General features: G+C 36.3%; 2 protein-coding genes across 8 annotated transcripts in view; both read left to right on the top strand.

Annotated features, from left to right (window-relative positions):
* Positions 1-2,542, top strand: part of tead3b (TEA domain family member 3 b) — a 30,732-nt gene extending 28,190 nt beyond the window's left edge. For all 7 annotated transcript variants that reach the window (XM_041981113.1, XM_041981111.1, XM_041981107.1 and 4 more), the window contains one exon: positions 313-2,542. In XM_041981113.1, the coding sequence (XP_041837047.1) occupies positions 313-426 (114 nt within the window). In that variant the 3' untranslated portion in view covers positions 427-2,542. The remainder of the gene's footprint in view (positions 1-312) is intronic.
* An 825-nt stretch (positions 2,543-3,367) lies between these two features.
* smpd2b (sphingomyelin phosphodiesterase 2b) lies at positions 3,368-9,955 on the top strand. Its single transcript, XM_041981490.1, has 11 exons — positions 3,368-3,687; positions 5,431-5,568; positions 5,679-5,775; positions 5,970-6,046; positions 6,481-6,574; positions 6,949-7,038; positions 7,140-7,222; positions 7,455-7,587; positions 7,963-8,067; positions 8,163-8,334; positions 8,521-9,955. Exons 2-11 carry the CDS (start codon positions 5,519-5,521, stop codon positions 8,943-8,945), a joined length of 1,326 nt encoding a protein of 441 aa, XP_041837424.1. The 5' UTR covers positions 3,368-3,687; positions 5,431-5,518; the 3' UTR covers positions 8,946-9,955.
* The last annotated feature ends 6,168 nt before the right edge of the window (positions 9,956-16,123 follow it).

Raw genomic sequence — 16,123 nt, 5'->3', positions numbered from 1 at the left:
GACTCATGTTATTTAAAGCAGTTTACAAGCTGTTTTAGTTACCAGAGAGAGTAGAATTAACTTATAATAAAGATATCAAACTTTAACTTCATATCAACTAAAAATAAAACAATCTTTGGTAAAACATTTTGATGTCAAACATTTGTGTACTGTATGTTTTTCTACAGTGGCAAAGACAGAACAACATGTTAACACTGTATGTGAGCTAAAGAGATGCTGAAACGTGTCCACTGTCAGTAGCTCCAGACTAAGCATGGACATGAAAATATTATCCGTTGATCCAACTGTCTCAACTCTTTCCTTTCTCCTCAGGTGGTGACAAACCGCGACACCCAGGAGACCCTGCTCTGTATAGCATTTGTTTTTGAGGTTTCCAATAGTGAACACGGAGCTCAGTATCACGTCTACAAACTTGTTAAAGACTAACAGCTCGTCAGGGAAGTTTTGGAAGAGCCAGAAAAAAAAAGCTTGACACAATCTCTCTTTGACCACCTCAACCATCCAGGAAAAACTACAACAATAAAAAAAAATATTCAAACAACACCGGACTAACGTGAACACATTTAAGCGTTTAAAAAAAAGGAGCGAGAAAAAAAAAAGTGTGGATGTGCCAACATGCAAAGAAATTTGAAGAACTGTGGACTACCAGCTATTTGCCATGTGTTTAAACATGATTAAGATGAAGTGGGTGACTTTTGCTGTTGTTATTGATGGAACTTGAAAAGTTTTGCAGAGGGGATGTGAATGTGTTTAGACATAAAAAGATTCTTACAGTTACTGGAGGAACATGCTACATGCTACGTGCTGTAAGAGTAGAGTATATTGGACTTAGAAGTGGAAAGAGTAGGACCACAGGACGAGGGAAACCATAGGGAAATTGTAAAGGTTTATTAGGACAGCAAGTGCCTTTTCACCAAAGGTTATATCATTACCTGCCACTTTGGATTGCCCTTTTTTTCTTTTTTTTTTTTTTTACTACCTCTTGTTTTTACATGAACAGAAAAAAGTCAAACAATTGTGTTTTCTTACAAAAATATTGGAAAAAAAATCAACATCTTTGGAGGCAGTGTTCGTCTTCAAGCATACAAAGGAATGATAACTTTTGATGTAGCCTGTTTTACAAAAAAAGAAAAAAGATAAAAAGGACAAAAAAAAATCATCCCAAGTTTTACAGTCCAAGTGTACAGGGGGGGAGATTAATTGTGTTGCTGTGTTATTAAGATTCTATTTGTGTTCATATTTTATTACACAGTTTTAAAAAAAATCAGGTCTTACAAGCATCTATCTGTAACTGAATTTTGACACGAGGGATGTCTTGTAACGTTTCTGTCCTGACATGAAGCCAGGGCTTTGCCTTCCTTACGAGACCCACTGTTATTTCTCTCTGAAGACGTGTGCTTGGATGCACTTACAAAGATCGGGGGGGGGGGGGGGGGGGGGGGGGGGGTGCAGCAACAGCAGTGCTTATTTTCTGCCTTGAGATATGTAGCTTAATTAAATACAATGAGTTGTTTCTGTACTGTGAGTCAGTGGATACTAAAGGAATATGTGTTACATAGGAGCATTTTTTTGGGGGGGAGGGTTTTTTTTTTTTTTTTTTTGTTCAAGTAACTCAGCACAGAGACCATGGTAAGAGGGGGGAGAAGTTGATCACTGTTTCTTTTGTTTAAAAAAGAGATTGTATGCTGTGAAGTTGGTTAGTTTACTTCACTCATCTTCTCCATGTAACGTGGAGAAGCTGCATTCATGAATAAAAGTGCAGTTTTATATTTAAGACAATTTTTTACACCATCGATTTTGAAATTGGTCTAAATAATTGTCTTGAATGAGAGCCATTGTCTCTGTGGAGTATGACCATTGATTGTTATTTATAGGGTTGGAAGAGAAATAGTGGGAGGGCAGGGTGGGGTTCTGGAGATGTGTTGATAATTTTCCACTGTAATGGAGATGTTAAAAGTATTGCAGTACTTGTATTAAAGACAGGATTAACTGTCAGCCCACAGGTTCTGCTGGACAAGTGTCTGCTCTGTGTGGTTCACTGGACAAATTTGCTATGAAAGTGCAAATTTAAGATGTAACAGTGGTATAATTGCACCTGGCTTTGAATGTTGTATTTCACAAGCTAGACACAATAACACTCCTTCTCTTGCAGGTCTCAGTTTAACTTTTATACGGACATTTTCTGCCAATATCAAGATTGTTTTGATTCTGTTGTCTTTTGACATTCAGTGTTTGCCATATGCTTCACTGAAAATAATGTGTGTGATAGTAATGGTATTGATAATTAATAATGAGATATCTAATGTATCATATTCTGAATGGTGTGGGCAGTTTTGTTCAGTTTTTTTTTTTTTTTTTCCTTTTTTTTTGGGCGGGGGGGGCGGTTAAGGTGGTTTACTATTGTCTTTGTTACCATTGTGCATTGCAATTTTATACTTAAAAGTAGAGGTTGGACTATATAATCAACAAATGTATCTCACAAGACGCATGGTGCCTTTGGGGCCATTTTCCCCAGGAAACTCATTAAACATGTTTGTTAATTTGTTGTGTCCACATTGATTCTTTTCATACCAATATCACAAAAACATGAGCTACCTTTTATTTTTCTTATATCTATATGTTGATATGGAAAATGTCTCTTTACTGTTGTCCACATCTACCATTATTTATTAATGAAGTATTTATAAATATTTATATTTTCATATATAAATTGAATTATTTATTAATAGAAGTTTTTGACAAAGATTTCACAATGGAAAAGAAAATATATTTGAGTTATTAGATTATTTTTGGAATTTAAAAAATACTGTTGTCTGGCATGTCAACCCATCTGCCTGAACTAAATATGAAAAATTAAGTCATGCAGAGACAACAAAACGAAAAATATAAGTTCTTATTTGAAAAGGTTAATTTTGACATTGCATAAGTAAATGTGAACAATCCTCTTTATTCTCAAAAGTTTTTATTTATTTATTATTTTACAATTTATCTAGTTATGGAAACACTTTAAACACTTTTGTTTAATTTGGATTTTAAAATGTGTGTTATTATTATTTTGTTAATATGTATTTTTAAACTTTGTTTTTGCTTCATCCTTACATGTTCATGCTAGCATCTGTTGTAGTCGAAGCTGCACTGTCTGGGACCCAGGAAGCCACTTAAAAAAACGTCATTTCCCAGAAGAACTTGAGATTTAGGCAGCACAAGCAGGAAGTGACGTAGGCAAAATAAAACTTTGTTGAACCGACTTTTCCCTGCCGAAAATTCATATTATCCATATATATTTATATGTACTTTATACATTATCCAAAGTTGTCCATAAACTTGCATTTGAGCCAAAATTCCTGTTGTTTACTTCCTTTTTTTCTTTCTTTTTTTTTTGAGTAAAAGAACATAACCGGACGGAGGCCATTTCAATCATTTTTATACCAGCTGACTTAGCGTTAGCGTGCAAGACAGGGAGCGATGGAAACGTCGGAATGCTGTTGTATCAGTGTATGCGACCTGAGATGCTGAATAAACAGTTGTGTGTTTTCTAGACAATTATTAACCAGGGTTAAAGCGACGGTGAGCTAGCAGGCTAACGGAAAGCTAAATTATCACACAAACAAAAAAATTACCACACTGTAACTACGTCAGCATATCAACTGTGCCATTAACTCCAGCCGGCAACCAGAAGCTTGTGCGGTAAGATAATATGATGAATTTACTGGAAATCAGGTCAATGGAAACCAGAACCAAGCTTCACAGCTACAGGCTAGTTAGATTGGTTGTCATGTGTTTGCGTTGATCTGAAGTTAGCTTAACATTTAAAATTAGAGGTTTACCACTACAAACGACCGAATGCTTTAACGGTTCCATTTCTAGCAGAGACTGACGCGTTAGCCGAAACTTCATCCTCTTGGGCTACCCAATGTTAACGCAAACGTAACACAAGATGCGTTTACTTGTCGTGTCGCTGCAGGTGTAACGTCAATTTCTGGAACCCTTCACATTTTGTTCCCAAGTTAAAAAGCATGTTTTTGTCGTAAAGATTGCGTTTGATTTGGTGACTCCAACCACAGCGTTACAATGTGATTTATGTAAGGTCACATATATTAATCTATAGTAGTAGTACTAATGTACCTATGAACCTGATTTGTTTTGCTAGTTGTAGCTCATCCGATTTTGAGTCAAAATGATAAATGTTGATCCAAATGGGAAAACAGCTGAAATTCCTGCAGTACTTGATATTATAATACATAATTTAGTGTAAAAAGACGTTCTTAACCTGAATTAATAGGACAAAATCATGGCATTTTGAGTTTATGTATATGTATATATATATATATATATATATATATGTATATGTATATATATATATATATATATATATATATATATATATATATATATATTTTAAAGCCAGTGGGTTGAGAGCAAATGACTGTTATCTGGCTAGGATATATAGTTATTGTTGTTTTACAGCTTAGACTGATGCATCATCACTTTAACCACATGTTGCATACAGTGCACACCCTAGTTTCACACATTCAGCTTACCATAATTCTGAAAAAAAAAATCAAATATTCATTTTATTTTGTTAATATTTTCATTGTATTTGCACATTGAAATAAGCTTTGTCTATGCAAAAGCACTGTTGCCCTTGACTCCTTGATTCTTTTCAATATATTACTGTTTTTCCCATGTCTCTCATACAGAGCAAAGCCATGTCAGCAGTATGTACATGTTGCACACCCAGGAGAGAGGACTGAACACACACACTATCTCCTAAAGTCACATGACACAGTGGCGCTTGCTGGGTCAGCTATTAAAAATATTTAAAATTTAAAAACACATAAATTTGTCATCAGGTTTACACATGGCAGAAGATACACAATACCTATGCTTACTTATTGCTACATGCAGTTGCCAGCTAAATTATTCAAACCCTATTGTAATAGCTCTTAAAGTCTAAACATTTGCACAATTTAGTCTGTTGATTTCTTGTGATGCTCAAATGAATATTTCAGGTGAACTTTTAAAATTGTCAAACAGATTAGTGGCTAAAACTAATTTTAGTGATTTTTTTTCAACAATATAGGAACCAGAACTGTAAGTCAGGCTACATCCTGCTAAGTTTGCACTTTCAGTGCTTACTGTGTAGTTTTCGGTGTTTTTCTGTTGTTTCCCCCTTACCCTTCTCTCCAGTTTTACATTTTATGAATCATCAGTGTTAATCTTCCCTTGGCTCAAAAGTTATTCAAACTGCCAGATTGTGTTTTCTAACTGAAATGCTCCCATTTCACTTCTACCCATGGTGTACATAGTGGATGCTTTTTCTTTTATTTATTTACTTATTTATTTTGCACTTGAGCATGCCACATAATGATAACATAAATGGATGTCTGACATCAACATGTAACAATAATTTTTCATGTCACGCATCAGGTTCTGCCCCAGTCGCCTACCTCGCCTGATCTGACTTTCTTGATCTGAAACCCCATCATTTCTTCTCCTGATCCACTGACCTGCCATCATGGCAAATGCAGACTGTGTCAGTGTGAGAGTCTTCACTCTGAACTGCTGGTCAGTGGTTTTGGTTTGTTAAGATTTTGAATGCATTGCTTTTCATCTCCGTACATGTACTAGCATGTAAAACAAAAATTCATACTCTGACTTTATTCTATGTTTCACAGGGGGATCCGCTTTCTAAGCAAACACCGTCCTCAGCGCTATCGCATGATTGGAGACATGTTGTGCAAGGAGGAACATGATATTGTTTTACTGCAAGAGGTTTGTGAAAGCTGCATTACAAGGTTGAAAAGTTGCAGAGTTGGCAATCAGATTGATTTAATCAGCTATTGCTCATGTTCTGCAGATAACAGTTGTCAAGTGTCACAAATCCATGTGTACCTTAAATAAACAGTTGAAATGATGCAGTTATGTTTCATGTTGTGCTTTTAATTGGCACATAAAACTTTTTTCAGGTGTGGAGTGAGAAGGACTATCTCTACCTGAAAAAGAAACTAGCCTGCTGTCATCCTCACTCTCATTACTTCAAAAGGTAACATATCAAGCTTTGCTGGAAAATTCTTCTAAAACTTCTAAACTCTGAATATCTTTCATTCTTAAAGTGTAAAGAGTAAACCATCAAAAGGCAACACCATCCTCATGTCAGAAAAATATCTGCAAAATGTAACTGAAGCCAAAACTTCATGAAGTGTTAACCTTTATTGTTTAATTCCTTCTTGACCTTCATACCAATTCTCTGTTTAGTCAGTTACTTTTCTAATCTGCTAAAAAAAATGTCAAATTAAATAGATAAATATTCTCATCTCCTGCAGAGATAAGAACTACAAAACTTTATTGCACTTGTAATGACATGACAGATTACATTTTGACATAAACCAAGATGCGTAGTAGTTCATTCCAGCAACAAAGGACTTCAAATAATCATGTCACTTCTGGTTCTTTCTTTCTCTGACCCTCACTTTGCAGCGGAGTCATAGGCAGTGGACTGGCCATTTTTACTAAACACAGAATTCATGACACATTTCTTTACCGCTACTCACTGAACGGTTATCCCTATATGGTAAGTCTGCAGGGCTCTAAAGTTTTGTGTAAGTGTACAAAAAAAGTAAAACCTTTTAGATCAGTAAAATTTAAGTTAACTCTAATAGCATCCATTCTCAAAGTTAAATTAATTTAAACTAAATTTACAGTACTAAAGAATTGGGGAAAGAAAACTATAGACATATGCAATCATATTTACATAAACATGCACATTCACAAAGACAGCTATTTGTTTGCATATTGACCAACTAATCATGTTGTTATTTTATCAAGCTGATGTGAAAATTGAACTTTGAGTTTAACATAAAAATTGATGAGAATTATTTTCTTTTTTTTTATATCTTTAACTGACTGCGTCTCTAACTCCCTCCTACTGTTTTCCCTCGTATTTAGGCCCACCACGGGGACTGGTTTGGGGGTAAAGCTGTTGGCATGGCTGTTTTAAACATCAACAACCTGACTGCAAACGTTTATCTCACTCATGTAAGAGCTCATAAAATCAAGTCTCAGCCCTGTCTGCATATTATTTTCATATTTATTATTTCATTTAGCTTTTTGTGACTTTTGTTGCTGTGTTTTCATAGCTGCATGCAGAATATTCAAGGGAGAAGGACTCTTATCTACCTCACAGAGTGGTCCAGGCCTGGGAGCTGCAGCAGTTCATCCGGTAGTGCCTCTGTTTGTATATTCAGCGCACTTCCCCATAAGCTCTGTTTACACTGGTGTGTTTTTGCATATTTATGATCTGATGACCTACACCTGTTGGCATTTAGAATTATAGAAAGTTTTCATGCAATTTTACATTGAAATTATTTTAAATAAACAACACTTGCAAAAAAGTTTTGTCTTGATGGCAAATTGCATCACTGGTGAATAACAATTTTTCTGTTTTCTGTTAGTCACACTTCTGCTGGAGCAGATGTGGTTATTCTCGGTGGTGATCTCAACATGCACCCTCAGGACCTCGGCAACAGGCTGCTTATGTCTTACACTGGACTGCGAGACTCCTATTTAGAAACTACTAAATTTGATGTATGTGTCAACAAGAAAGTCCCACAAAAAGTGTTAATAAATGAACACACATTACACTTTAAAATATTTTTTTACGCATGATTTAGTATTGTACTTTTAGCCCCTTTTTCACACTTGTTTCATATTTTGTCAGCTTCATGAAACACTTTGCCAGTAGAAAAAAACTTTGCAAAAACACTGATGACATGAGTGTGCAAGCATTTAAACAAGCTTTAACACTAGTCTGTTGTAGATTGTGCGATACTTCTTAGTAAATTTGTAAGCTGAATGCAGCAGTGTCATTGTGGCTTCAACATCTCAAAACCAAGTTGTGAAATTAAAGAAAAAAACGACGACTCTGCTTTTCTGTAACTAGTTTATCATGTTCTGTTGCAGGGATGTGAGAATGGCATGACTCTAATTGCAGACAACCCTTTTATCAGTAAAAAGGAGCTTGTCCCCTTTGAAAAGGGAATTCGAATTGACTACATCCTGTTCAAGGTTGGTGAAAGTTTTGATGCACCTGCTGTTTTTCAGAAGCTTAAAAATAATTTTGCTTTAACTCATGAAGCACATTTCCTATTTTGACATTCCAGGGTTCCTCCAAAACCGACATCCACTGTGATTTCATGAGCACCACCAAAGGCTTCGTTCCTGACCATCCATTTCCATACTCGGATCACGAGGCTCTCACTGCTCATCTGAGCCTGAAGTCACTTCCAGCTGAGGCTGGAAGTGATCAATCAAAGACTCGGGACTCTCCTGGAGGTATTTTTAACGTAAATGATAGCATTATGACTTAGAAAAGACTGTCTGATGTTGCTTTCATCTAAAGGAGCACCATCTGGTGTATAGAGTCTGCTTCTGTTGCACTTTACTCTAACTTTAGACTTTTAATGAATCGTAAAAATTTTGGTTTGCTCTTTGTCCCGTCTGTGTCTTTCATGGCTGCAGGAAAGCTGGCAGAATTGGTGGATATTTTGACAGAGGCCCGTACAGAAGTCAAGGTGGGCTTGCACTGTGCCGAGAGGATGCGCTACACAGCAGCACGTACCGGAGTGATGGGCTTGGCTCTGCTTTTCCTGGAGCTGGCCATTGCAGCGGTGCCCTGGTTGGCTCTGGGAGCAGAACAGCCTTTCCCACGTATCTCCTTTTACCTGCTGGCCACACTGTGTTTCGCCATCCTGCTGACCACCTTCCTGCTGTACGTCTTTTATACAATGGAGCTGAAATCTCTCCAGGGGGCTGAAGACCAGATGAGGCTGGCTGTGGGCAGCTTGCAGGAGAAGCTCAGGGGTTTCCCAGTGGCTCAGCCTCACAATGCCCTCAGGAGGCCCTCAGTTGGCCATGATCCCAGTGCCTTGGATCCAGAAAAATAATTTCTAAATAGGTTCACTGAAAGAAGTCTTAAAAGACAGCTTTAAGAGGCATTGTTTGAGGAATGTCCTCCTCTGAATGTGTTATATGCTTTTGAGATTTAGATTTATTCAGTAAAATGAGCTATACTTAATGGACATTTCTGAAAGTAGTGCAGGGCACATGCTTTGACATTTTTATACTTTTTATAGTCATATGCAGGCTTTTATTACCCCCAAATTTTACGCTATGCACCTGCAGTCCACAACTATGAATAGATCATGATTAGAGGTTGTAAATGTGACACTTCCTGTTTTAAAGCATCAGGTCCAACTTGCATTCCACCCACCAGTAGTCTTACTGGGACCAGTTCTTTCTGTTTTGCATTTCATGCATCCCTTTTGTGACTTGAAGAATCCACACTCCAGTTATTGTGGGTTCAGTCTGTGTTTGTATTGATTGATTATTCCGGATGTGCTTAAATGCTACCAGAAAACTGTCCTGTGGTTTCCTCTTTGCAGAAGACTCAGACACTCCGAAGGTTAATGAATTTACATTTCAGCTTCCCTGAATCTTTACCGGAAGATGAAGATCCTCGTAAACCAGTAAAAAAAAAAAAATGTAAAAAATGTAATATTTGAGAAGTTGAAAACTCCATGTCTCAGTTCTCATAGTTGCTATTTTCAAATAGAAAATATCTACATGTTGAAGACAATCTACACTCCGTCCTATATCTTAAAGCAATCAAATACAGTGTGGATATTTATTTGAATTTGACAAGAATAGTTTTTATATTACTATTAGAGCTTTAAAGAAAAATTAATACACCATAAGTGTAAATTAAGTTAATCACTATATTATTTGAGCAGTATATTTCTAGATCATCTCATTTTTATTTTGCAGGAAAACCATGTTGTCAAGCAACTAGTGGTTCTGAATTTTGATGTTTATGTAGAATTTCAGGAGATACCTGGGGTTCGTTCCAACTGTAAACTGTGATGATCATGAATGCAATAATAAAGATTTAACATACTCCAGGACGCCTGTGGTTTTGTGTCATAGTTAGAAGTTTAGACAAGAAGCAGATAAAAATCACAAAGATTCCCATTTTCACCACTAGAGGGCAATATTTGTTCATCTGACAGGTAAACTACCATCAAGCTCTAGAAATCAATCAACACTCATTACAGCAACAATTACAAGTAAAACATAAGAAAGTTCGTATTGGCCAGATCAGACATGCCAGCTCTCACTGTACCCAGGGAAGAACGCCCTTGGGCGTGGTGCACTGATATGTTTTTCACTTTCTCCCCCTCTGTGCAAACATGAATGATAAATTAATTTTACAGCAGGTAAACATTTCAGACAACAGATTCAGTGTTACTTGTGTAGGCACACTAGGGAACTCACCACATCCTGACAAAAACATACATTCTCAATAAAATAAAGACTAAATGTAAATACAACTACCATACACCTTGTGCAACTTTGGTCACGAGGATTTTCCAAGTTTAAAATAATCTTTGAAAAGATATTTTTATTATCTTTGTGAAGTAACCAGAACAGGGTTTAAAGCGTCTTTGCAGATGATTAACATCCTGACTACAGAAAAGAAAAGATGAAGGGCCTGAAAATAGTTTTATGTGTGAGTGTTGTATTGTAGAGCAGGGCCATTCAGTCCATCAGCCCATCTACTCATATATAATAAATTAATCATTTATGCTGTATTTTATAACTTGACTACAAGAAAGTGGTCGTTATAGAGGTTTTAAACCATAAACGGGCTATGTTTACATTTCTTATTTGCACTAAAAGACAGCAGGTAATGTTACTGTGATTTAAATAATAATGTGTTGATGCTTTTTTTGTTAATTGTACATCTAATATAAGCATAACAGAAGAGGGTAATGTGCGGCCTTCTAACAATTTGGCCCATAGGAAAATGTAGTTGAATTGCCCATTTGTAGACTGTCCCTATTAAGTTATCAAGTTAGCATCAAGATTCTGTAGTTTTCATTTTTCTAGCATTTCCAGCAAAAGTTCTTTGCTGAATGGCATTTAAGTCAAGTAATACTATATTTACATTTAAAGCAAATCATTTTCAGTGAGGCAAATATTTTCATTTTAATATCTATTGTTACACTGGTTGATCTCTTTACCAGTTAGCATTATTGGCAGATATTGGCCAATTACTGATATGTCAGCATTGACGTAATGTAATAAAGAGAAAGAGGCTCACATAACTTAGAGTTACAGCACTTTTCAAGACTAAATAGAGATATGGCTTTCCATCTAATAAATAAATAAATAAATAAACCAAATGTGTTTATATTGTACTGCAGTATTTCAGTTTCATGATACTTTTTCAAATGAAATTGAATTATTTATTACCAGTGTGCAAAAAAAAAAAAAAAAAAAAAAAATACAAAAAATATAAGATAAAATATAAAATAGCTATATAAATATAAAATAAGATATAAAAAATAAAATATAAAAATATGAGCGCTACTCTTTGTAAGGTGCTTTAAAAATACATGCAGACGTGTACACATCCAGTCACATAAGCAAACACACTTACAATGACTAAATAATTTTACAGTAAAATGTTGATAAATAATACAATTCAGAAGCATTTGATTAAAACTTCTTCGCTTTCTAAATGAAATCTGTTTTTATTTGTGTCACACTGATTTCACAGCAGCTCTGCAGGTCTTAAGCTCAGGTAAATACAACCTCAGATGATCAATCACAGTGGAAAACATTCAAGACAGCTACGGATGGATGTCCCAGCAGGTCCCCTCAAGGGGCAGACTGCAATCTTCAGAGAAGCTGCAAGAAGCCAAAGAGCTTAATTGCTGACCCCTCTGACCTCAAAAAACATGTTAAATGTTAAAAGTGAAGTGCAATTAAAAATAGACTGAACAAGTTTGGGTTGTTTGGAGGGGTTGCCAGGAGGAGTCTTTCTCCTGGCAACAACTCAGGTTTTGTAAGTTACTTCCGAACAAACCACAAGAATTCTGCAACAATATACGAATCCAAAATGGAGATGATCCTAATTCACAGTAGCACGAACACCTGACTGCAACTGTCAAGCACTGCGGTAGAGGACGGCGCTGAAGTTTGCTTCCGATTCAACGAATGGCTAAAGGGTTATTCCACTGAATTTGTAGCAACCTAGACCACATTAGACCAGCCCCCGATGAAAACCTACAACGGACTCGTCAAATCTAGACTGAAATGTCCTACACAGCATGTGGATTCGTGAAAACACAGTTTGATTTGTTAAACCTTTGTTCTGTTTGTGAAAATGCAGATTAGGTTCATCTTATGACATTTTTGCCATCTGGACCACACAAGACCAGATCCTATGAAAAACTACAGCACCAGATGCTTCATACCTGGACTGAGAAATCCTACGTAACATCTAGATTCATGAAAACACAGCTTCTGATTTGTGGAACCTTTTTTTAATTTGTGAAAATGAAATGATTGAAATGTTATGTTGCGTTTTGTGATGGCATTTTGTTTTTCTTGCTGATCTAGAAAAAAAGAAAAACATATGACACTTCTGATTAAACACTGACAGATTTTTTTTCTGCACAAGACAAAATACATCTGCAAGGTTTAAAAAAAAAATAAAGAAAAGTCTATGTGAACTTTAAAACCGTACTTTTTCTTTTCTTTCTAATAGCAGTGTTAGAAAGCCTCATTTCTCCATTTCAAGGCTTATTTGCCTGACAAGCGCTTACCTCCCACTATATAAAAGATAGATCAAAGTATTATCAATTGATAAATGTTTTTTTTTTTCCTGTGTTCATGCTCTTCTTTCCAGAATAATGACTGTTTTTTTCTCTAACCTTTCTTCCATCTGCCCCTTGTGAACCTCCTCCACAGCCTCAGTCTGTGTCATGCTGCTTTTCTCTTCCAGAGCCTGTGGTGTTCCTGTATTAGACAGACATATTTCAGATAATTCAGATTCCTAATTCAACCCTGGATAAAGTATTATTAATATAAAGAGATGTTTTTGTCCATGCTTCATCTTCATTAGCTTATTTGAAAGTTTATATCTGTCATCTGATTTATCTTTCCATTAATGTGTTCCATTATTTCAGACCCTGCTCTTCCTCTCCTGCTTTTTCCTGACCTTCCATCTGTATTCAGACTGGACACACTTCAATAATAGCTTCTATTGTATAGATGTGCATCTATAAATTCGATATACTCTGTTGTTTTACCTACACTAAGTGTTGTAGCCCTTAAATTTTTATAAAAGGGATTACCTGTAGTTGTCATATAGACAATAAAATGATCCTGCTTGGTCGAAGGTTGTTTCTTGGTGCTTTAATCCATCAAACTTCATTGTCCTTGCTGCTAAAGTTAATTTCTATACATTTGATTTTCATTAAGTTTTAGTTATCATTCGTGTTAAATGTATTTTCTATGTCAGTTTACCTGTTGACCTACCTCTGGAAGCAGCACATTCAGGATAAACCTGATTTTGTCCATGCAGATCATGAAGCTGACTTCAGGAGACGAGAAGTGTTTGCAGCTGGCAAGAAAGTCTGACAACTATCTTCTCCAGCTGCGCATCATCGTCAAAGATGAAGATGAGGCCCCTCCTCACCTGAGACAATGGCCTGGACAACAGAAATGAAAAGAAAAAGAGATGATCATATTTTGATAAATACCAGCTACTATCTGGTGAGAGATGGAAGGTCCTGGACAGTTTGCCAGTATAATGAGCGAGTCCTAAAAAATTTCAGCTTCATAAGATTTAATGAAATACATGCTCACCCTCAGCCTTTCCTTTATATCAGGAAAGAATTTGACAGGTTCTTTGTTTTTCTTTTGCCTTTCCTCCATGGTTTGAGCTGCTTTGTGCTAAAGCAGAAAATAACACGTTTTCTTTTAGTAAAATGATTTATTATCATTTATTAATGTTATCTAGTAAGCGGAACCAGAACTCTTGCCCCTGCATAATAAATTGCTGCCCATACTTACCCTGACCATGACAACATGGCCAACACAGGGTTTTTTTCCCCCCCAATTTTTTTCCTCATACATTTGTGATGGGAGTATCCCACCTTCCTGGCTTCTTTGCTTCTTTCAGACTGATGCCAGTTTTGTTGTACCCACAGTCTGTGGAATACCACAAAGTGGTTTGCATCACCCAGGTGATGGCAGCTGGTTCATACCTGTGTGAAAAAAGTTCAAAATCAACTTGTCAGTAAGTTGAACAGAATCAAATGACATAAAACTCCATTAAAGTGGCGTAACAATCACATAGTGGCAACACAAAAACAAAGCACAACCACTACCAATGACTTTATTTGTACATGTAACTCTTACTGTCTACCAAGGACTGAAACTAGCTGTGGCAGGGCTGTGGGAATCTGCTTCTTTGTGGCAAAGCCTCTGTGGACGACTCATACTAGCAGAAGACGTGGCAGTCCTTGCAAAAAAGTGTGCTGTTGAGTTGTCGGATGATGAGTACATGAATGTGGGCCACTAAAGAGACAGGGGGAGTAAAAAATTCATTTAAACATAATAAAACAACTACTCTATGCTGGAAAATTTTATAACTAAATAACAGCATATAAATGAGTAAGTGAATAATAACTAAATAATCAACCTTTTCAAAGGGGCTGTTGTGTCAGTAAACTTTATCTTGAATTATATAACATTATGTAATGGTGGTAATCTTATCCTGTTTCTTACTATTACAGTACCTGACTCCAAAAACCTAAACGCACTAAACACAGTGGATGTCTGATTACAGAAGCAGGCCAATCTCATGACTTGTTCTTACAAACACAGAAGCAGCATTGAAGAACTGCTACTGCGTTTTCAAGCCAGTTAGGAGAAAACTGAAAAGCAACTGCTTTAAATGACTGTGAGCTAATTTGACTGGCACTGCTGCTTTCAGACCTGTATGTCCTGGTGTAGCATCTGAGTGACCTACCACAGCTCCACCCTCTAACCTGAAGTCTGACAATGGAGAGCAAAGTTATTTCTCTATTCATTGCGAGGTCTTTATTTGGTCTTTAAAAAAAAATTAACAAATTTATATTTGTAATGTTTACCATTTATAACCATGTGATATGTCAGAATTATTATAGTGTTTTTCTTCTCCTTGGTATCGATTAGGGGGCAGAAGACAAGTATCAGATTGTCTTCAACAGATCAATATCCAAAATTCTTGACCCACAATTTTTACAATTTCAGGTTTATCCACAAAAGATCAGAAAAACAGAAACACTAAATATTGCATTTTGAAGAATCTGTACAGTGTGTAGAATTTAAAGAATTGAAGAGTCTTGGTTTTTAGTTTTTTCACGGGATCTGGTTTAATGTGGTCCAAGTGCCAAAAATGTCATAAAATGAGCCTGATTTGCATTTTTACAAATAGAATAAAGGTTTAACAAATCAGAAACTGTGTTTTCACGAATCTAGATGCTGTAATATTTCAGTCAAGGTTTGAAGAGTCTACGTGTTGTAGTTTTTTTATCAGGAGCTGATTTTATGTGGTCTAGGTTGCTACAAATTCAGCGATTCACCTTTTAGCCATTCTGCAAATAGGAAGCTACGAATCGAAAGCTAACTTCAGCGTCGTGAGAAATGGTGGGTCCTGCACATTTTGCAGCCACTGAGCTGACGATGAACTACGCTAACCCAAAATATTCTACACCATATAACTGTCAGCTAAATGTTGGCTGAAATTGGGTCATACGAAGAAATTCCAAACAAAAAAAGCAAAAAAGTTAAAGCCTGGACCATATTTTTCCCTTCTTTTTCTTTCTGCATCAGTCACATTAAAATACTGCAGCAGAAGGAGAGAAATGTACACAAACAAAAGGGCAAAAACTTCAACAAACCTAAGCAACATAAAAAGGAAGGGTGGGCCAAAATTCCTCAGCGAAATGATTAACTGCTAGATGACCGTATAAGCTGCTGAATCACTGGGTGTAGCGCTCAGTTTCAGTCACTTTGGTATTTTGGCTCAGTGTTATTTTTGCTATATAAACACAATAATATGTGTTTCTCAACCATACGGATCATACAGCCGTATTAATCATCTGCAAAGCATCAATATGATTGCATAATCCGTTCTTTAACTTTGAACTTGTTCTCGGTGTGTGCACGTCCTGAGTCTGAGAGAAAAAGTTAGGTTAATGGCAGCAGCACTCCAGTCCCGCAGATC

The sequence above is a fragment of the Melanotaenia boesemani genome, chromosome 3, assembly GCF_017639745.1.
Source record: "Melanotaenia boesemani isolate fMelBoe1 chromosome 3, fMelBoe1.pri, whole genome shotgun sequence".
Classification (NCBI taxonomy): domain Eukaryota; kingdom Metazoa; phylum Chordata; class Actinopteri; order Atheriniformes; family Melanotaeniidae; genus Melanotaenia; species Melanotaenia boesemani.
This window is presented reverse-complemented; position numbering and strand designations above follow the sequence as displayed.

Coding starts and splice junctions, on each gene's coding strand:
- smpd2b (XM_041981490.1), top strand. CDS start 5,519: ATGGCAAATGCAGACTGTGTCAGTGTGAGAGTCTTCACTCTGAACTGC. Junction 5,569..5,678: donor GTCTTCACTCTGAACTGCTG/GTCAGTGGTTTT, acceptor TATGTTTCACAG/GGGGATCCGCTTTCTAAGCA. Junction 7,223..7,454: donor GAGCTGCAGCAGTTCATCCG/GTAGTGCCTCTG, acceptor GTTTTCTGTTAG/TCACACTTCTGCTGGAGCAG.